The 21,930-nt window shown below is 36.1% G+C and overlaps 1 protein-coding gene across 3 annotated transcripts; it reads left to right on the top strand.

The window, feature by feature from the left end:
* The first annotated feature begins 7,192 nt into the window (after positions 1-7,192).
* Positions 7,193-16,530, top strand: Higd1a (HIG1 hypoxia inducible domain family member 1A). Of its 3 annotated transcripts, XM_076844187.2 has the most exons (5): positions 7,202-7,300; positions 8,871-9,065; positions 12,426-12,544; positions 15,276-15,410; positions 16,376-16,530. In XM_076844187.2, the coding sequence occupies exons 3-5, from the start codon at positions 12,448-12,450 to the stop codon at positions 16,423-16,425; spliced, it is 282 nt and encodes a 93-aa protein (XP_076700302.1). In that variant the 5' UTR covers positions 7,202-7,300; positions 8,871-9,065; positions 12,426-12,447; the 3' UTR covers positions 16,426-16,530. The 3 variants fall into 3 exon arrangements, with proteins under 3 accessions (XP_076700295.1, XP_076700302.1, XP_076700309.1); XM_076844180.2 differs by lacking the exon at positions 8,871-9,065 and having other exon boundaries at positions 7,193-7,300; XM_076844194.2 differs by lacking the exons at positions 7,202-7,300; positions 8,871-9,065 and adding an exon at positions 7,716-7,851.
* The last annotated feature ends 5,400 nt before the right edge of the window (positions 16,531-21,930 follow it).

Here is a 21,930-nt window from a genome sequence, read left to right as displayed (position 1 = left end):
ATAAATACAGATTATAAATAAAGCAATCTTATTAATTAAAGTTATAAGCTTTCTAATTTTTAAAAATCAGGATATGTCCCACATAAAACTGAATACTAAAAAGATCAAATTTTGCCTTCTCAATATCTACTGAAAAATATATTTAATGACAAAATAATATAAAATTATGTACATTTTTAAGACATAGTTGTGTTGTTCATTCTGAATATAATGTCTTCAAAACATAAAAGAAGGCAAACTTAAGTTTAGTCAGGAAAAGTCTGAACCCCACCTGCCCATTCTCCCCACAGGAATTTGAGGAGCTGGGATATATCCAAGATCCATTTTTAAGTGACAACCTCACAGGTTGTTGTTTGAAAATACTCCATTAAAACCATCTTGTGTCAAGCCTAAAATCATGCAAATATCTTTCTTAGGTCTGTTTAAGTGCTTTCCTGTTCAAATGACCCTCTTAGTATTGATGCTTATGGAAACTGCAAATCTGGCCAAGTCTGGTAAGAACACAGTGCTATGAAAGTGAAGACAGTTTCATTATGGCCATAAATTTTATAGGGCTGTCCCCTCATCATTTGGTTCTCAGCACAGATGTCACTGGTTAGATGTGGAGAAAGGAGGGCACAGCATCAGAGATCTATACATTTCATATTTGATGAATGGGGTGGATAGCAGTTTGACCAACCAAGTTAGGGATTTTAGGAAAAAGTGCAGGCTTTGGGGAAAGGGTTATCCCAAGCAGAGGGAAGAAGAGATGATTAATTCAGTTTATCATGAACTTGTTGTCTGTGGAATCTGAAGATGGAAATGTCTAACATACAACTGAATAGTTTTGGAACTCACACAAGAAGTACAGCAAAGAGAACATCAGCATACAGATGAAAGTAAAACCCCACAAAGGTACATGAGATCACTCCAAGAGGAAGAAAGAGGGTAAGAAAGAAAGAGAGTGAGCAGAATCCTGGAACACCCCAATATTTAAGGTTAGAGGAAGTTAATTCAGTAACAATAACTGAGAAAAGAATGACCAGATTGGAAGAATAAGAACATAGGTGCCAATCAAAGATTCCTAATGCCAATATGTCAGAGGTCAAGTAGGATATGAACAGAGAAACTGAAATATGTACGTTGAATGATGTTCTTCACCACCATAGGCTTGGAAGTATAGGAACAAGAACCATTGGATTTGGTTAATGGTATGGATTGGGGGAGAGGTTGAGAGAATATGTACTACTTTTTTCTCCAAAGCTGGCAATGATTGCTGTGCAAAGGAAGATGGTACTCAAGACCACAAGAAATGACTGAAAAGGGTATATGTAAGTATACAAGTGGAGGCAAGAGGTAAGGAAGTTGAGATAATTTCTCAATGGACTCAGAGAAAAGGGTTAGTGGTGAAATCAGGGGAAGGGAAGAACAGGCTGAACAAAGATAAACAAGAGGACTGACTTTGAGCTTGGGGTCAGGAAACTTGAAGGTCTAAAGAAAAGTGGTTTTCCTGCGGTTGCATCGCTGGTTACTGCTTAGAGACATGGCAGCAAGTGGAAGGAGGCTGCCTAAAGAGGGAACTAACATACTATTACAACACACTGTTGGTGGTGTAATAAGGGCCTTTAGATCTCTCAAACCAATCCTCTAAGGTATTTATTTATTAATACCCCCATTTTGTTGATGAAAAATTTGAGGTTCCAAAGAGCTACATAACCTGTGAAAGTCATAATGTTAATCAGCATTCAAACTGGTATTCAAATCCATGTCTTTTGACCTCATGTGTGGTAGCAATTGTGGAGCACCAAGCCAGGGCTCTTTCCACTCTGTATTTTTTCTCATTAGTACTTGCTAGGTGTTCTACTGCCCTGAACAAAAACAAATCATACTAAGTGCATCAGTGGAAAAATCCATAAAGACTAAAATATTTTAAATATAATATCTTTGTTCACTATGACATAAATACATAAATCCTACTGTTACTGTGGTTACTAATGGAAAAAATATTTTATACAGTTGACTGAAACCAGTGATATAAAAATAGGAGACTATGTAAACTAGAGATAAAAAGTACCTATTATTTGCTTATTTTTTTGCTCAAGTATACCATACTAGTTCTGAGCATCCTATATTTATCATTTTTATGGAAATCTTCCATAACCAAACGTAAAGCTCATACATACACTATACACACAAAATGAAACTACTGTTTATAGGTAATTAAGTGGGACCTAAAAAAATCTATAAACCAACGCCCCACCAAATATAATAATGAACACATAAGGCACTTATTACGTGCCAGGCAATATTAGGCTTTAGGTACTATTAACACTCCCTAAGAGTTCTACCAGGTAAGTCCTTATTAATGTACAAATGAAGACATTGAGGCACAGAATGATTAAATAACTTGCTTGGGATCACACAGAAGCAAAGCAAACTTCAGAGTCTGTGGTCTTAAGCAGTGTCACACTGCCTCTCATGAGAGAATGGACAGATCTCATCCATTTTACTCTACTACCAAGAAGCTCATATGCACCCTGCTCTTGTCAACATCCTGCTCCAGAACCTTCAAGGGACACTTAATAGAACACTGTCCAAGTTCTTTAATTAGCATTTAAGGTCCTCCCAACTGTTACTCAAGTCTACTTTCCATTATTCTGACTCTGGTCACAAAGATTTTCCTTTTCCTACTTATTGTCAACAGAGCTACATAGCAGAGCTACATAGTCTACTTCCATTCTGCCCCCAGTTTGCTCCTTCAGAAATACCCTCCCAATATAATTGCATTCTAGTTATTCTCCAGAGCCCATTAAAATCCTAGTCCCAGGAAGCCTTTGAAACTGTTCCATTTACTATGATATCGACCTGAAATTCCATTCAAAGCGCTTACAGACTATCTTTACTAGGTCTATATACCCATTCCTTTGACCTACTCACACTATAACTTATTTCAAAGCAGATTGAATCCAGTGCAGATACCCAGCACAATAATGTTCAATAATTGCTGATGGTGACTCCCAACTCTGGTTTAAAAATACCTGTAGATATTACCAATCATTTGTTTTAAACAAAGTTCAACAAAGACAGCACAGTATTTTAAAAGGATGACAAGAAAAGGGCAATGCCCTTTACGTTGGGCCTTAGCGTAAACAGACATCTGAGTTTAGAAGCCCATTTCTCTTGCAGTTGATATGATGATGTCTAGACAGCTACTTGGAGCATAAGAAGTTACAGAAGTTTCTATGAAGAGGGGACAAGAACAAGGCTGGCAGACATTCTTGCACTGCTTTTCTTTGTTCTATAAACTATAGGTGAGTTGATTTGATACTTTAGAACCCAAATCATTTTTAAAGTCTTCTGCATCAATTAGATTTCAAAATGACACACAGTAAAGAGAATGAAATAATAATCTTACACATTTGTTAACAATTATAATGTCAACATTATAAAAAATGTAAATTTGCTATTGTTTTCTTATAACATGATATGGAATAAAGTGTAGAAGAACAATTTCCATTTAAAAAGTCTTCTGGTATGGGAATGTAGCTCAGTGGTAAAGTGCTTCCCAGCATGTCACACCCCCCGCCCATCTGTTTCAGATATTTATCAACATTTATCAAAATTTTGGGTATCTACCTACTAAACAGAAAAATAATTTCTCACACAAATTGGCAACAAAACCGCAAGTAAATTGGCACAAACAGAAGTCCCTTATTATTACATTAAGCTTGTAATATGTTCTAACTTGCAAGAATTAAAGTTTCTCAGGATGAAACTGAGGTCATTGATGTAAAACTTAAAAACATCTCACTATGGAATAAATTCCACGTTCTGGTCCTTGCCAGAGATCAGAAAATATACAACTTCCTAACAAATAAGGTAGTTTTGAGTTTTCATTTTATGAAACAGTGAGTATTTAAACAGTACATAAAAGAATAAAGGCATAGTGTACTAGAGTTACAAATTCTTGAATTTGTATACAGACGATGGAGGGCAAACTGACACAATTTAATATTATCCACTGTAACAGACTTACTTAAAAATATATTAAAATCCCTAGGCACAGTGGCCCACCCACATCTGTAATTCCAGTGACTTGGAAGACTGAGGCAGGAGGATCACGAGTTCAAAACCAAGTTCAGCAATTTAGTTAGGCCCTAAGCAACTAAGTGAGGCCCTGTCTCTAAATAAAATTAAAAATGGACTGGGGATGTGGCTCAGTGGTTAAATGCTCCTGGGTTCAATCCTAGGAAACAACAACAACAACCAAAAAAAAAAAAAAAAAATCAAAATCAAAACAAGGCCATACTATAGCTCTTGTGACAAATTTTGATTTGAAAATTATCTTATTTTTTCTGATGGCCCTGATGTTAAAATAGAGCTCATTTCAATCAAGACCAACATTAATAGCATTGTTCACATTACATAACTGTTTAAATCAATCACTTTATCACATCCAAGGATGTAAATCAAAAAGTTAAAAACTTTCATTAAAGGTTTCTCAGGTGTACGAGTTCTTTTGAAGCGGGGGATGTGGCTCAAGTGGTAGTGCGCTTGCCTGGCATGCGTGGGGCGCTGGGTTCGATCCTCAGCACCACATAAAAATAAAATAAAGATGTTTTGTCCACCGATAACTAAAAAATAAATATTTAAAAAAATTCTCTCTATCTCTAAAAAAAAAAAGATTTCTCATTTTACTCTGCATTTCAACTTTACAATACTAAATGGTCTGACCCCATGACCTGGGGCTGGTTCTCAGGAAGGCTCATTTATTTAGGTTCTGCCTGTGTCACTTAAATCATTCACTTAAATTCTCAAAATCTCTATTTGCATAAAAAGTGAACTAGATAATTTTTAAGGTCCCTTTAATAACACAAGTCTAAATCTTCAAAAAAAATTTAGAAATGTGTTGTTTAAAATCTTTCATAAACATTTACACTTTATCTCTCTTGAAAAAGTAATAATATGAAGGTATGATTACCTGAGGAAAAACTGTATCTATCCCAATAATTTCCTTAAGGGCCTGCCACAACAAATGCGGTCCTATTGTAACACCCCTAGCTAGACAAGGACTGTTAGGCACTGAACAAATCTGGGGAATAGGAAAGGGCAATGATATATCTGTGGTTTAAAAAAAAAAGAGGAAATGAGGCCTATTTACTTACTCACCCAACTTTTTAAACAATTTCATCCAAAAACTGATTACATGTTACTTGATTCATATTTCAATCAAATACTAATAGACTGGACTGAAAGTCATACCATTTATGTAACTAATCTCAATAAAAATGATTTTAAATGATGCATTGTTTTGAAATTGAGAAAATATCTGTCAGTGCTGTTTTTAATGTTCTATGACATCCTCTCTTGACTCAGTTCATACTTTCTCCCTTAACCCAAACTGACAGGGCTGTTATACTTTTGTCAAAAGATGAATCTTTTATTCTCCTTCAAATTTAATATCACTTCAAGTTGGGTCAGATCGATGAAAATTATGTCAAATAATGCATAATAGTCTCAAGAGAAAGATTTGAGGACACAAGTGTGTATCTTCCACATAGTCACAGCTGCAAAGGAAGTGCATTACCTAACTCTACTTAAATTACCTATGTGGCTTGGTCATCCCAGAATTATCTAAACTCTAAATAATATTATATATAATGTTTAGAGTAATGAGTTCAGTAGTTATAAAACTTCTACTTCTAAAAAATAACCTGCTGTGGAAACAAAATTCCTAGTTTACCATCCTGGAACTCTGTTACTTAGTAGCTATATGACTTTATATCCAATATCATGTCTAACAGTAATTGGCTTTATAGGTGCATATACTTACCACATAAATTCCTAGAGGGCAAGGTCTGCTTTTCACACAATAGCTAACACTCTACATGTGTTTTCTCATTAACCATCACAACTGTTACCCATTTTAAAAGTGAAAAAAAATGACATTTTGAGAAGTTAAACTCAAGATCATAGCTAACATGTTGCCAATCTGGGACTCCCCACTCAGATTTGCTTGACCCCTTATCTCATTCTCTGGAACTAAACAAGTTACCTAGCAGTAAAGTGTATGAATCCCCTTCAGGAATGACTAATCTTTGGTCTTTGTGGTTGTCAGATTTTGTATTTCCAGAATCAAAGGACTTAATGACTTTTGGTTTACCTTCGTATTAGTCAGTGGGGTGCTTTAATTTTAATAATCCTAAATGAGTTCCTGAGCTTATCTTTAAAGTGCTCCAGTTATTGCAGCAGTTTCGTCTTACTTCATTTACCTTTATTGGGTTCCTACTGAGCACAAATAGTGTGCAAGGAAATACCAGGATCAAAAAAAAAAAAAAAAAATTCCCCTTCGGGTAGTGAAAGCTACCACAAAAATCAAGGTATGGAATTTTTAATTTATCATACATAGCATGAACTGTTTCCAATAAGACTTAACTCAAATGATTTTCAAAATCCTCAGCCCATGATTTTAGTACCTACCTGTATGCCACAGCACTTAGCAGTCAGCCTTGTTAAATTCCAATTTACTCACAGATATCTCCACAATGCAATCGTCAACGTTTTCCATCAATTCGTCAGTATTCACTGATTATCTGCCCTATGAACAAACAAGGAGTCCTGCCCCCAGAAACTGGCAGCCACAGCCTCTGACTTTCTTTAAAGCTCCCCACCCCTGTATGAAGTCGCTACTCTAGCGGCCACTGCTCCACTGGAGTGTAAACTTGAAGGGACCCCAAAGAGACCAGACTGCACAAGTTCAGAGCGGATAATCGCCAGGGCAGCGGAATGGATAGTAAGCTCAGCAGCCTCGCCGCCCCGGGACGGGCGCGAGCTCCCGTCGCACTCGCCGCCTCCCGAGAAGAAGCTGCGACCCAGGTGCTCACCGCCCACCCCTCCATGCCTGCGGCGTTCCGCAGGCGGCTGGGTTCAGAACCTGGCCTACGCGAAGTTCGCTCCCGCTCCCGGAAGGGAAAAGGGAGAGGAAATCTGAGGAGCCTCAGAACCGGTTCCAGCAACCAGAGAACAACCCACTACCAACTCTCAACTGTGAGGCCTCACGTCTAACACGCACCAGGCGCAAGAGCCAGGGACGTGAGCCCCGCCCGCCCGCGACGCCCCAGCCAATCCGGGATCTGCTCCGGTAGCCTCACGCGCCGTGCACACACGCACGCAACGCGGGGACACGTCCCTCCCCGCGACCGGTTGCCAGTTTCTGATTGGCTGGGATGGGCTGTGGGCTGGAATTGGAGTAGCCGCGCGGACGGGGCGCGCGGACTGGGTACACAAGCGGGTCCGGTGGTGAAGGGTTTTGTCGCTTTCGGTAAGAGGGTCGTGAGGCGGGCATTATGAGTCGGCGCACCCGACGGCGGCCCCGGAAAAAGCGGGCAGCGCTTGAATGGATCTAAAGGATCTTGGGAGGTTTGGGGCCGGTGGCTGAAGGGGAGCGATGACCGGGGCAAGGGAGGAACGTGTAGCTGGCGGCCTCGGGTCTCGCGGATCGTGGGAAGGAAGGGTTGGTAGACAAGGCCGGGTCCTTTCGGCGAGCGGATGCGGAGGCAGAGAGGATTGAATCAAGAGAAGTGTGAGACCCTGGGGCCCTGGGGAGGGGATGCTACTGGGGCCGGTTGTGGGGAGGAGGAGCCTGAGCACGCCCTGAGCTCGGAACCGTGTTGGGATCCGGGGCTGAGGAGGGATAGTGAGCGTGAGCGCTCCGGCCTTGGAGCCCTGACAAGGTCACGGGAAGAGAGAGGACAGGAGGGTGAAAGGTTGAGGAAAGGGCGTAGAACCAGAGGATCTTCCAACCTAGAGCTTCCCTGATCCCCAGTCCGGTGTTTCCTTCCATCCTTTGCGACCCTATCCTACGCCGTGAAGGTGAGAAGGCCTAAGGCCTGGTATAAACCATCTGTAGCAGCATTAAAATTTCTTTCTGACAAGTAAACCTGCCAGTTGGAGGTTACAAATGCGTAGCGTGAGTTCAAAACTGTGAGAAGCCAAAATGATTTAGCAGTATTATTCGCCTTTCGCTTTTATTCTTGGTTGGAAGGAGCTCTTTCCTTCTTCTGGGTAATACCCACCAAAGGAATCTATGCTTCAGAAAGTACCAAGGCACTTTTCAGTGTGACCGGTTTGGTGGCAAAGTTCTGAAAATTGAAGTAGTTCAGCACAACATGAATTCGGAGTCCTGTATAGCAGATACTCTTATACTTTTTTGTGCACCAGAATCATTTAAGGGGACCTCTTTTTTTTTTTTTTTAAGAGAGAATTTTAATATTTATATTTTAGTTTTCGGTGGACACAACATCTTTGTATGTGGTGCGGAGGATCGAACCTGGGCCGCACGCTTGCCTGGTGAGCGCGCTACCGCTTGAGCCACATCCCCAGCCCAAGGGGGCCTCTTTAAATACAGATTCGTTGGGTCCTGTCCCAAATCATCTGAATCAGAATTTCCAGGCTGGGGCATTGGCAGCCATTTTAAACAAGCTGACAGGTGACTGATGCAGAATCAAAGTTTGACGCATTGTATTAGATCATAGTTACTCTGACCAGATCCTTTACATCACCTTATGCTAGGCAGTTCATTTTCCCTTTCACCTCTTCTAGTAGTAGTAAGCTTACAGAATAATTGGTGTTTACAAACTGAATATCTTGTTATCATTTCCTCTTTTTGTCTCTGTTCAACTTTCTGGCAGATCTGGAGTAATCACTGTGGGTGAATGAGATACTAAAGGAAAATTAGTGAAAAAGATGATTGAAAATCAAAGAAATAAAAATTGTTGGAGTAGATATTGAGGGAATAAGACTATTTAATGTAGACATGCCTTACACAACTTTTTACAATTCAAAGAGAGTTTTGTGGGTTTTAATTAAAGAATGTACTTTTATTTTTTCAGATTAAATTTATACCAGCATCAATTAGTAATCTCTTGTCAACCCAAAAGAACCCTGGACTCTATCAGGAAAGCTGGATCTAATCCTACTAGTTCTGATTCTATTCTTCCTGAGATGTATTCCTGGTTTTGAGCAATTCATATAATCCTTCAGAACCCTTTCCCCACCTATAAAATAAGGGTATCGATAATCATCTGGTGCGTGTTGCTTTTAAATTATATGATTTGTGGTTATTGACTTTGAAACTTTAAGAATGACATTTTCAATTTTAGTAGCTGTAAATCATGAATACTTGAGAAACTCTAGGTGGCATTAAGACAATTATCAAAAATTTATATTCAGAAAGTATTTTAGGTAATAGAATATATAGACTACATTAGAATTATATCATTTATAAAAATAATAGAGATATAATTTGAATTTAGAACAACAACTCTGTGATATGTGTTAGATTTTTAATATTCATCTTTACTGACTTTTATCCTGAAATGTGTACATGATGTGTTATGGATCAGAGAGAGATAATCATTAGTTCTTTTGTGTTTTTTTTTTTAATATATATATATTTAGTTGATGAACACAATAACCTTTAATTTATTTTTAATGTGGTGCTGAGGATCAAATCCAGTGTCTCACTTGTGCCAGGCGAGTGCTCTACCACTGAGCCACAGCCACAGCTCCTAATCCTTAGTTTTTTAAAGCAAATAATAACCACAAGGTTTTCCACACCCTGATTTCCCCCCACACTGCACCCCCGTACTGGGGATTGAACACAGAGGGGCTCTACTGCTGAGTTATATCCCCAGTCCTTTTTAAATTTTTTTTTGGGGGGGAGGGGTTTCACTAAATTGTTGAGGTTGGCCTCGAACTTGAAATCATTCTTCCATCTCCTCCAGAGTCACTGAGATTACAGGTGTGTACTACTGTGCCCAGCCCTACACCCTGATTCTAACTGCAGAAGCTTCTCTCAGAAAGCTAAATCAAATATCCTACTCATACAAATTTCAGGGTCTGAATCATAGATGAGTAATGAAAAATGACAGACTTCATTTGTTCTTCTTTGTATATACAGTAAAGAGAGAGTTATCTCCCTCCTTCCTGAAAGGAGAAAACCTTTTTGCTTAATGGACCTATGGATGATTATAGTCATCCACATGTAAAATAATTAGAGGAAAACCCACCAACTTTCTAATTTTTAAAGACAATAGTCAAGTGATATTTTAGCCTGGGAATAATTAAGGCAAAGGAGGAAAAAGTATCTGCCGAAGTTTTTGTCTTTTAAAAGTGTATTGTGGAGGGCTGGGGCTGTAGCTCAGTGGTAGAGCTCTTGCCTAGCATAGGTGAGGCCCTGGATTCATTCCTCAACACCACATAAAAATAAACAAAATATAGGCATGTTGTCCATACACAACTACAAAAAAAAACCTTTAAAAATTAAAAAGAAAATGTATTGTGGTCTGTAATAGTTTTGTCTCTTGAGGTTGCAAGAAACCAAGACCTTAGCTCATCATTTATTTTTTCATAGATATATGAATAATAAAATAATGAGGCTGTGGCTGTGGCTCAGTGGTAGAGCACTAGTCTCCTACATACGAGGCCCTGGGTTCGATTCTTATAAAAATAAATAAAAGAAAATAAAGATAAATATAAAAATAAAATAAAGATAAAAAATTTAAAGAAAAAAGAAATTATCACTTAAGTATATACAGTTTGGTTTTTTCATATTGACTGATTATTTTAATCAACAAACATTTTGTCCAGGTCGTTGCAGTAAATCATGGAGATAGATACAGAAAGTATAGGATTGCATAACCAAAGTACATATTGTAGACTTGAAGAATCAAAGAGGACTTTCCAGAGGAAGCTACTTAAGATGCAAAACCTGAAAAAATAGGGGTTAGCTAAGAAAGTTTCCGAAGGAGATAGAAAGTGGGGAGAGAGAAGAAAACTGTCATTGGAAAAGGAATCAGCTTTTGCAAAGGCCAGAAGTATAGAGAAAATCTAAGAGATTTAATGTCATTACAATGTGGCATTGAAAAAAAAAAGGTGGAAAGAGGATTTGTGATACATACAGTTATATATTTGATTAGTTTATGAATAGGTATGAAGGCAGCTAATAAACATCCCAGCCTAAAATAAACTCAGTGTTAAATTCCTCTGTTTAGTTCTTCAAAACAAATCTCAAGTCTTTTCTTTGTGAAACTTCTCAAGCCTTCTTTAGACATCACTCCTTTGAAATTCAGTTTTGTCTCTTATTATTGGTAATTAATCACATTTTCATTTCTCTTTTTAAATTTAGTTTTTGAACCATTAGTTCCTTTAGTATTTATATTTATCTCTTTAAATATACCAAGCATTCTGGACCTGGACCTTATTAAGCTTTGTATATAATAAAGTTTAATAAGAGTTTATTCACTTTTGAAATAATGGAATACCAAAAAAAAAAAAAAGTCTAATTTGAATTTTCCCCTGCAAAATTTTCTTCTTTGTTAGATGGTTCTTCTCAATGGAGGTGGGGCTTTGAGGGATGAATTCAATTCTCAAACTAAACATGCCCTTGATGTACTGTGAATTGAAATGCATTCTGCTGTTGTGTATAACAAATTAGAACAAATAAATTAATTTAAAGAAATACTAAAAATACCACCCCCTTTAGAATTGCATTTTCTTGAGGGCCCTTACAGCCATTTATCCTTTTCGAAGAGCAAATTATTGAATTGGGCTTCTCTTATTGAAGGGAGTGTGATGCACATGAGAAATTCAGAAGTGAAGGTAGGATTTTATATGGATAATGGGATGGTCAGTGCACTTATGTATTGTGTTTGACTTCTTTATTTTATCTGAAGGGTAAAGTTTATGGGCAGTTCAGATAAGTGTCAGGCTGGTCACTTGCTTTTTTGGGTACCATTAAAGGAACAATATAAGAAAAAAGTATTTTTAAAAGGAGCCATTTCTAGCAACATTATTTAAAATAAGTCTTTGTCTCTAAAAGGAATAAATAATAAAATAGGTAGAAAATTTGGCCATTTGAAATAATCTTTTTAAAAAAAATCCCACCATCAGTAGCAGAGATTAGTGTAATACAGTGGAAATATTCAAAGGTGGCATGTTGGAGTTACCAAATCAGCAGTTGAGGGCAATTAAAACTGTGTTTAACTATACTTTAAAGTGCTTAATAGAATTTCCAACATGATATTGAAGAGTCAGTAGGAATTATCACTTTGGTTTGAGTAACTGAAATATGTCAAGTTGACTAAAGATGAAGATAGCCCAAAAAAAGTAATTTCAATTTTTAATAATTTTTATTGTTTTTAACAGTATGATGACATTTAAAAGAAATTGGTTGTTTGGGAGAAAAGGTAAAATTATGGAGTAACAAATATATACAACTCTAAAGATGGCTATAGATTTAAAATAGTAATTTCTAAAAATATTTTTCAAAGTTCATGAATAACACATATCAGGTTACTCATGGAAATTAGGAATATTTACATTCATTCAGGTATTGAATAGTGTTCTAGATGCCTTTACAGAACCTCATAGAAATTCTCTTTCAGGAAGTTTCTTCAAGCAATCACTATGTCAACCAACACAGATGTTTCTCTTTCTTCATATGATGAAGATCAGGGATCTAAATTTATCCGAAAAGCTAAAGAAGCACCATTTGTGCCTATTGGTAAGTTGGACTTCGATATTCTAATACTCAGTCTGCTATAAGCTTAAAATAATGAAAGCATGATAAGCTTATTCATTGAGCACATCCTAAAAGAATTTATTTTCAAATATTTTTTGTTATGTTATTGAAATATACCAAATACAAAATTCTTCTGTGTATATTCAGACATCTTATTAACTTGTATATCAGTGAGGAGTTGAGGAATCCCAAGTCTACCTTCAGGCTCAATGACTTAGCAAGACTCATAAAATTCAAAAAAACTATTAGAGTCATGTTATGGTTTATTATAGCAAAAGGTTATAGGTTAAAGTCAAAGGCCTGTGAGATAAAGTCCAGGAGAAACCAAGCCTAATGTTCCAGGTATCCCCTCCCAGTAGAGTCCACACAGTGACATTTAATTCTTCTGGCAATGACATGTGGCAACATATGCAAAGTACTGCCATCCAGGGGAGTTCACCAAGCCTTGTTGTTCAGGTTTTACTGGGGGTGAGTCACATAGGCATGCAGTCCCTTGGAAGACATAAAATACAAAACTACGTGGTCATCTCAATTGAAATTTTAAAATCAATGTATTAGAATCAAGTTTATTCCAGAAATCAAAAAGAAATATAAATTATACTTAGAGTTGAAACATTAAAAACATACCCTTTAAAGTCATAAATAAGACAGGAATATATGTGAACACTATTTTTGTTGTTTGAAGTTGTATAAGTACATGAAAAAAGCTGTACATACTTTAGGAAGGGGGGAGAGAGAGTGTGTGTGTGTGTGTGTGTGTGTGTGTGTATTTTTCCTATACAGATAGTTACATATAGTTTTATATGTCTAACTTTCTGTATAGGAAATCTAAGAAAATAAGTGAAGAACAACTGAAATCAATTTCATGAATGCCTCACAAAACATCTAGGAATATTTAATGTTTACCTAGAGAAATTAAAACTACAAAATTGTATTTAAGGACACAAAAGGTTTGAATGGAAACTGATAAATGTACCACATTCTAAGATCTCCATTCTCCTTAAATCCTTTCTCATTTCTAATGGTGTCTTTTGATTTTCTTTGTCTTTGGTTAGTCTTCCTAGAGCTTGTACTCTTGATCCTTTTCTGTGCTAATGTAATTGCTTGAATTTCCTAAAACCTCCACACTCAAGTAGAAGTACTTAACTTCTCAGTGATTAGTGGTGTGTATATATGGCTATTTTGATAGCTAAATTTTGATTTTGTGTTTACAATCTTGGAATACAGCTTTTCTGGAATTTGAAAGTTTCTTTGTAGCATAATACATGTTCTCATTTTGCCAAAGCTTCTTAGACATTTGAAAGAATAGGTGTTCTCTGTGTTTTAAATTAAAATATTGAATTTTATTTATTTTAAAATATTATAATTTAGTTAAGTTAAAGTTTATGACTACTTTTATGAACTAACCTTTTATTATAAAATGCCTGCATGTATGACATAATCAGTGCTTTTTACCTAGAATTCTACTTTGATATTAGTATTGACACTCCTGCTTTCTTTTTGTTTGCATTGCCTAGTCTTATCTAGGCAAATTCTTTTATTTTTAACTCTTTAGTGTAAACTAGTTATGTCTCCTGGAAGAATATGTCCAGGTTTTGTTTTTTCAACCTAGAAGAGGACATTAACCTATGTTGATATTATTGTAATAAGTTCTCTTAGTTTTGTTTCTACTATATACTTTATTTTCTGTTTGTTGTACTTATTGTTTCATTTGTTCTTTTGTTTATTTATTTTTTTAATGATTTGGAAGTTCAGCTTTTATACTACTGGTAGTTAGTTTTACAATTTTAATTGGGGTATATTTTTTCACTTACTTCAAAAGTTAAAATGAACGTAAATCATTCCCTAACTTAAGACTTTCAACACACATAATAATTATAACTTTAATTTCAGATTATTAATTTTTACTATTATTAATTTCCTCCATCACACCCAGGTATTTTTCATAGGATTTACTAACTCTATTGCTTACCACCATATCTCACACTCTGTTTATTTCTTTCTCACTTATTAATTTCTTGAACTGTCTGTTTTATTTTATTTTATTTCCTCAAGGTTTTATATAAGTACATGGGTGATTACACTTTGAAAACATCCAAGATCGTTTCATTCCTGAATGTTTTTTGTCTTCTAAATGATTGAGAGCTTGGCCTTGCATAGAATGTTAGGGTCATTATTTATTTAATTCAAACTCTTAGTATTGCTCTATTGCTTTGTCTATGCAGTGCTATACTTTCCAGTATAGTATCTCAGATTTTGAAGTATATAGGCAAGATCTCTCAGTGCTGGTAAAGTATAGATTGTCTCTGTGATTTTAAGTTATTGCCTTTAGGAAGAGCAGTAGGACAGGAAGGAAGAGTTATAAACTCATTCCATAACATATAAGATATTGAGCATACTTGTTGTGTTTTAATAATCATCAGCTTAATTCCTGTTATTCCCTGATACACCTTTAAAGGACTTTATTTAGTGGCTCCACAAACCACATTTTTAAAAATAACCCTGACTTTCTGAATTTGCTAATGTTTGCTATCAATTATAGATTTTTGGATTCTAGGGGAAAATTTTTTTAAAACTGTTATTTGTGTTCAGGTAATTAATGATCTGATAAATTATCTTATAGAAATAATAGAAAAGACATTGATTAATGTTAAAATCCTCTTGGTCCCCTTCCCCTATGCATCTAACATATTTACAACTATTTGTTTTACAGGAATGGCAGGTTTTGCAGCAATTGTTGCATATGGATTATACAAATTAAAGAACAGGGGAAATACTAAAATGTCTATTCATCTGATTCACATGCGTGTGGCAGCCCAAGGCTTTGTTGTAGGAGCGATGACTCTGGGTAGGTTCCTAAAGGAAATTTCAAATTTGTGGTTTCCCAAAAAACAAAACAAGAGAGGTACTTTTAGCAGACCTTGAAGCAGTTTGAAAATACAAGTCATTTTCACCTAAAAATTGAGTTAACAAAAATAATTAGAGTGTGATACAGTTTTACTGTCTATGATATATCCTATTAAGGTTTTAAAGAAGGATTTAGGTTTTAAAGTCTATCACTGAATTTATAATTTCATTGAAGAATCTAGACATGCAAATAGGGTTGGTAGTAACATCAGTTTTCTGAGAAAGACCTGATTGCTATTTTACTGAGTTTTAAAAGATGAAAAAGATTTTTAAAATGTTTTTTATACCTTTATTTGTTTATTTTTATGTGGTGCTGAGGATTGAACCCAGGGCCTCGCATGTGCTAGGTGAATGCTCTACCGCTGAGCCACAACCCCAGCCCTTTAAAATGTTTATATATATATGCTTTGGTTGGCATTATAATTTTTTTTCTGGCAGGGAGGCTACTGAGGATTGAACTCATGGGCACTCAACCACTGAGCCATATCCCTAGCCCTATTTTGTATTTTTATTTAGAGACAGGATGTCATTGAGTGCCTTGCTTTTGCTGAGCGTGTCTTTGAACTCATAATCCTCCTGCCTCAGCCTTCCAAGCCTCTGGGATTCCAGGTGTGGGCCACCACACCTGGCTATAATTTATTGACTATCTGGTGTTATGGCAACATTGTGACTCCTTTTAAAAATGCTAGATCAATATTTGTTGATCTTTAAAACAAATATTGTAACATTGTGATATATACTAGCCTTGAGAAATTATTTATAAAAAGAGTTTTAGAAATTTAAATTGTTTAGGAAAATAGGATCTTACTAGCAAGGGTACTATTTTTAGCTATTCTGTGAATGTTTTGTATTTTCTTACTATTGAAGAGAATATTTTAATACTTAACTAGCATTCTTTTTCTCTAGGTATGGGCTATTCCCTGTATAAGGAATTCTGGGCAAAACCTAAACCTTAGAAGAAGAGATGCTGTCTTGGTCTTGTTGGAAGTGCTTGTTTTTGTTATGTTAAAGTTATATGTTTATGTCAAAAAATAAATCCCTTGAGTGGGTTCAGGCTGTAACACGGTATTTTGAATAATGGCTTCTTTTCTTGCCCACTTGATTTGCCTGGTTATCAAATTATTAATGACTTCATTGACTGGATCATTCAGGGAAGTCAAGTTAACACAAAAGAAACATACACTGGATAGTGTTACAACACTCACTTTCTTAAATGCTTATGACAGAAATTACTTCTAAAGAAGACAGAAGGCCAGGCCTGAATTACTCCCAGTTTACTACAGAATATCATACACATATTTTGAATGTTGGGTGGAAATCCTACTTAACCCAGTTAATTTAACTTTTCTACCTGCCTTGTGAACTGATTTAAGAACTTCAGTTTTTTAGTGTTAGTTGGCTCTTAAAGAACTATTTCACATTTCACAAACGTGCATGAAATATAACTTGTAAATCTTCCCACAACTGAGAGAGAGAGAGAGGAAGGGAGGGAGAGTATGTGTGTGTTTAAACCATACCTAGAAAGCTCACAACAGAACTGCATAGAAGTAGTATTTATTTCAGAATCACACTTATAAACATAATAACTTAATTATTGGTTCCACTTTAGCTCTTTTATAATTGCAGAATTATATTTTTGCTGTTGTATTAGAATAATTTTTAAATGTTATCTTGAAAGAGAAATACGTATTTTAAGTGCTAATACAAAGGTAAATTAAGAATGCCGTTTAATGTGTGCAGCATATTTATTTTCTCTGTATGAATTGCAAGTGTTAAACAAATTACCTAAAATGGAAGTGATTGCTGGTTTTGAGCAAGCTAGTCTGGTCAGACATTATACACAAGCTTTGGTAAACTACAGCGTGCTTTAGTATACTTATAAAATTCCTTTGTCTAACCTGAACTTACATTCCATGGTGATAACATGGTATATGTGTTGTTATTAAAATAACAAACACATCAAATGTCTTGTATCTGTTTGTTTGGAAAAATAACTCATTCTTCAGAGTAGCACAAAAATTAGGTTCCAAGAAAAAAACAATGTTTTATGCTTTTTGTAGGAACTACCATTTAAGAATACCTATGAAGTGGAAATAATAAATAATATATATTGAATATTTACTGTGTCACACATGCTCTAAGAACTTTATTTATATGTGTCATTAAAGCTTCCTAACAACCCTAAGAGGTAGGAACTATTATTCTTGTTTCACAGTGAGAAGACTGAGGCAAGGATAGCAGAAGCAACTTGCCCAAGGTCACATAGCTAGAAAAGGTTTTAAGTGTGGGACTAGAACCTGGGCAGCCTTGCTGAACTGCCAGTATTCCACTATATTATGCTGTCCCTAGAACTGAGCAAATGGTTATTTTTGTGTGTGTTTGTGTGTGTGTGTGTCTTTTGATTGGATGGATTGACTTTTTCTGTAAGAAAAGTAACAATCTACTATTTTGGAACTTTTTTTTAAGAAAATCCCAGGATGATAAGTAATATGGTTGATACCAACTGGTATTAGGTACTTGAAATGTTGGCCGATGTAAGATTAACGCTGGAATTACCTGGACTAAATCAGAGTTTTCTCAGTCTTTTCCTACCCATGAAATGAGAGTTTAGACTAGAGAACTTCTGTGGTCCTGTCTAGCTGATAGGTCATTATGAGCTCTAATTAGAAACTATTTTTTTTCAGCTTTGGATAGATAACAAGGTGCTCTTAGGCAATCTTAGCAATTGTTTTGTGAAAGATAAAACTTTATTTATAAAGGAACAAATTTGGGAATAAGTTTCAGAAATTTGTCCTTCCCCTTTTTTTTGTACCTTACTTTAATTATATTTTGCTATTTAGGTGAATTTTAAGGTATTTTAATATATGATATGCTTTCTTTTGTGGGTAGTTTTTGTTCTGGCAGTTGTAACATTCTTTGCAGCCATTAATAATTTCATATGAGCAATTTCTTTTATTTTTTTGGTGTTTTTGCTACTATGGATTGAACCCAAGGATTTTTACCACTGAGCAATAACTCCAGTTCTTTTTATTTTTTGTTTTAAGACAGATCTCACTAAATTGCCAAGGCTGGCTGTCCTCAAACTTAAAACTCTCATGCCTTCGCCTCCTGGGTCACAGTGATTACAGGCACATATCCCTATGCAGCCATACGAACCATATTTAAAACGAGTGTAGTCTCCCCTCCACCTCTAATACTAGCCAATATTATCTTTCCTAAGAGTTTTCTCTTGTACTGTTTTAAATATGCTTATACTTCTATTTGATGTGTCAGTTCAGCTTTTAACTGATAGGCCTTGATTGCCAACCATTAGAGGTTACATGACCAGAGAACTTATTCTATATCCCATGCCTTCTTTCTCCTTACCTTCGAGAGTTTTATTAGTTGTTTCATTTCTACATTGTGGGAATATATAATGTTTACGTTCTGTTCTGCCATTTGCACACTTCTTTCTCTCTAGTTCTACAATTTTAACATTGAAAACAGACAAACATTCTCAGTAATCTCTTGGCAGAAATTAATGATAGTTTTTTAATAGTGTCCTCAAGAAAGACATATGGAAAAATTCCTCTAAATTTTTGCATATTTGAATATTTTTATCTGTAACCTTTACACAGTAAAAACAATTTAGATATGAAATTCTTAGTTTACATTTTTCTTGGGAATATTGTAAATATTGACATAGAGAAGCCTAAGTCTTGTGAAATTTCCCCTAAATAAGGGATTTTCTTTTTTTGCTTGACTGCTCAAATTCTTTAGTAAGTTCAAAACTTCAATTATACTAGTCTTGGTGTTGATCTTTCTATGTTCTCTATGTTTTCAGAAAATTGTCATTTTACTAGATAGGTACCCTATTGATTTTGTTTAATTATTAACTTGAGAATCATTTTTCTAGACAAATGGCAGAGGATTGTGAGAGAATAAAGGTGAAGTGTTGAGATGATAATGAGCATTATATGATCAAGAGAAAATAAGTGGGAGTGCTTTCCTGAAGGAGGGAGGAATGGTAAATAAGTTGGATGAATAGGGTGGAAGTTCTTGGAAGTGGCTCAAGTGGCTGTGATACTGTATTTTATTGAATGGGATCCTCATTCCGCCACTTCTAACTAAACAGCCATGGTTTTCTCATCTATAAAATGATGACAAGATAACAGTAGTAAGTGTAAAGGGCTCAACATGGATGTGATACATTCTCAATTGGTGGTTGCTGTTGCCATTATTACTGGGTTAGGTATAGGAATGCAGCAGCACAGGAGAAATGGGCCCTGCCCTCTCCACATATAAAGTCTAGGAGGGGAGGCTGGTTTAAATAAGTTATTATATGATGACTACTAGGTACGGGATGCAATGCAGACATCTGGTTGGAGGACTTATCCCAGGGTTGGGTTTGGAAGAGGTCTCCTCAAGAAAGCAATATTCTACTTTAAGGAGATGGTATGTTGATTTTCATTGAAATTAGATTTCTTGGCTTAATGTTGGATGTTGAAGCATGGGTATATCCAGTATATTTTTGTTGAATTATTTAGAGAAGGTTTTGGGTTTTTTACATTCAGTCCTGCCACCCCTAGAAAAAAGTTAGAGTTGACTCTCCATATCTGCAAGTTCTACATCCATGAATTCAACTGTGGATTAGAAATGTTCAGGGAAAAAAATTGTGTATTTACTGAACATGTACAGATTCTGTTTTCTTGTTAATAAAGCAATTTAACAACTGTTTATGTATGTATATATATATATATATATTTGTGTATTATAATTAGAGACAACTTATTCGAGTATTTACATAAATTACATGCAAATACTATGCAATTTTTTATAAGAGTCTTGACAATCCAAGAATATTGATGTTCACAAGGGGTCCTGGGACCTATCTGCTGAAGTTACCCAGAGATGACTATACCTATTTCTAATTTCTGAGCAACAGCGACATCTAGTGGTGAGAGTTGGAATTTGAGTCCACAGTTGAGTCCCTAAGTATAGTTTTCCTTATCACAAAGCCAGAATTTTGGAGTGGTCCAAGCTCCACCATCAGAGGATTGGTTCATGTAGGTCTTGCCTCTTATCTCACAGATGAGTCTGCTGCTCAGATATTTTGAGGAAGCTGAATTTAGATTTCATCCCCATGTAAATCTATAGCCCTAGCTACATCATAGCTACTAGGCCAAAACCATGCTGATCTAAAGTTATCCAATAGTGGGATTGTCAATAACTTTATATGCTTTTCCTGTTTGAAAGCTCTTCAAATTTCAGAAGGGAAACTGAATGTGTGCCAGCCTTGACTGGATTGCTATTTTCCCAGTAAATGCTTTAACCTAGGATCAGTGTAGGGGAAGAACCAGCCCTGTACATGCAGCTGTTTCCTTCTTAAATAAAGAGAGACTGTATAAATAATGGATTCAGGTTCTGAAATTAAGTTTTTTTATTTGCAGTTCCCCCCCCCCCCAAACACTAAGGGGAGAAGAAAGAATTTGTTTTTAGCAATAACAAAGTGAGGCAAATTTCTTCTAAATTCAGCAGTGATAGATGGGTCTAGAATAGAGGTCAGCATGTGGTTATCCCCCTTGGAGGAACCCAGGATCAAGTCCTCTCTGTGAGTTTTCATAACATTGGTGATTTTTTTCCCTTGGTGAAACTGAGTGAGTAAATTTTTGCCATCACGCCTTTCAATGATGTTTAATCTCACCTCATCTCATACCATATTTGCTGTCTTCCCTGTTGGCGGCCCTTCCTAGGTCACTCATCCTGTCAGCAATACCTCCCTTGCTCACTGTCATCTCCTGGGCATCTTTCCTTCTTCCTATTCTTTTATCATTAAACCAATCACCAAGTCCTATCCGTTTTTCATTAGCAGAGTCTCTCATCATTCAGATTTGTCCTTTTTCCTCTCCCTGTTGCCATCACAACCTAGGCCCTTCACCTGTTTTTGCCACCTAATGCTATTCAATATTGTTTCAGCCTTTCTAAGAAGGAGGTTGAGGAGGTCTCACATACATATACTCTTTTCTATGGAGATGGTAAATACTGTAAGTGCATGAAGCCTTGGGGACCTCATCAACAGGACAGAAACAGATAATTACTGAAATCAGGTGACTCATCCAAATATTTTGCAAGACTGACATGTGAGCTAAGAACAAAACTGAGAAATTAGGGAGGAAAATTACATTACTATTCTATTGTGCTGAAGACTTGGTGGAAAGCCAGGGTAGATCTCATCCATCAAGGAGTTCCTTGGGACTAAGGATTGCTAAGTCTTGGCAGAACATTAAGTTTTTTAATAAAGTCAACATGATGACTGAGATCACCATACATATAAACATATCTTAGAATAGCTCCACGGGTAAAATAAGACTTGATAATGGCCAAAACGATGTTAGGCTAAAACACAAAATGTGCTGGGGGAGTCTGTTGGAGGTTAGTGGCCAACAAAGCCAAATCCATCCAGAATGTCCACTAGGAAGGGG

Source organism: Callospermophilus lateralis, chromosome 1 (genome assembly GCF_048772815.1).
Source record: "Callospermophilus lateralis isolate mCalLat2 chromosome 1, mCalLat2.hap1, whole genome shotgun sequence".
Lineage (NCBI taxonomy): Eukaryota > Metazoa > Chordata > Mammalia > Rodentia > Sciuridae > Callospermophilus > Callospermophilus lateralis.
Note: the sequence above shows the minus strand (reverse complement) of the source record. Positions and strands in the feature narration are given on the sequence as shown.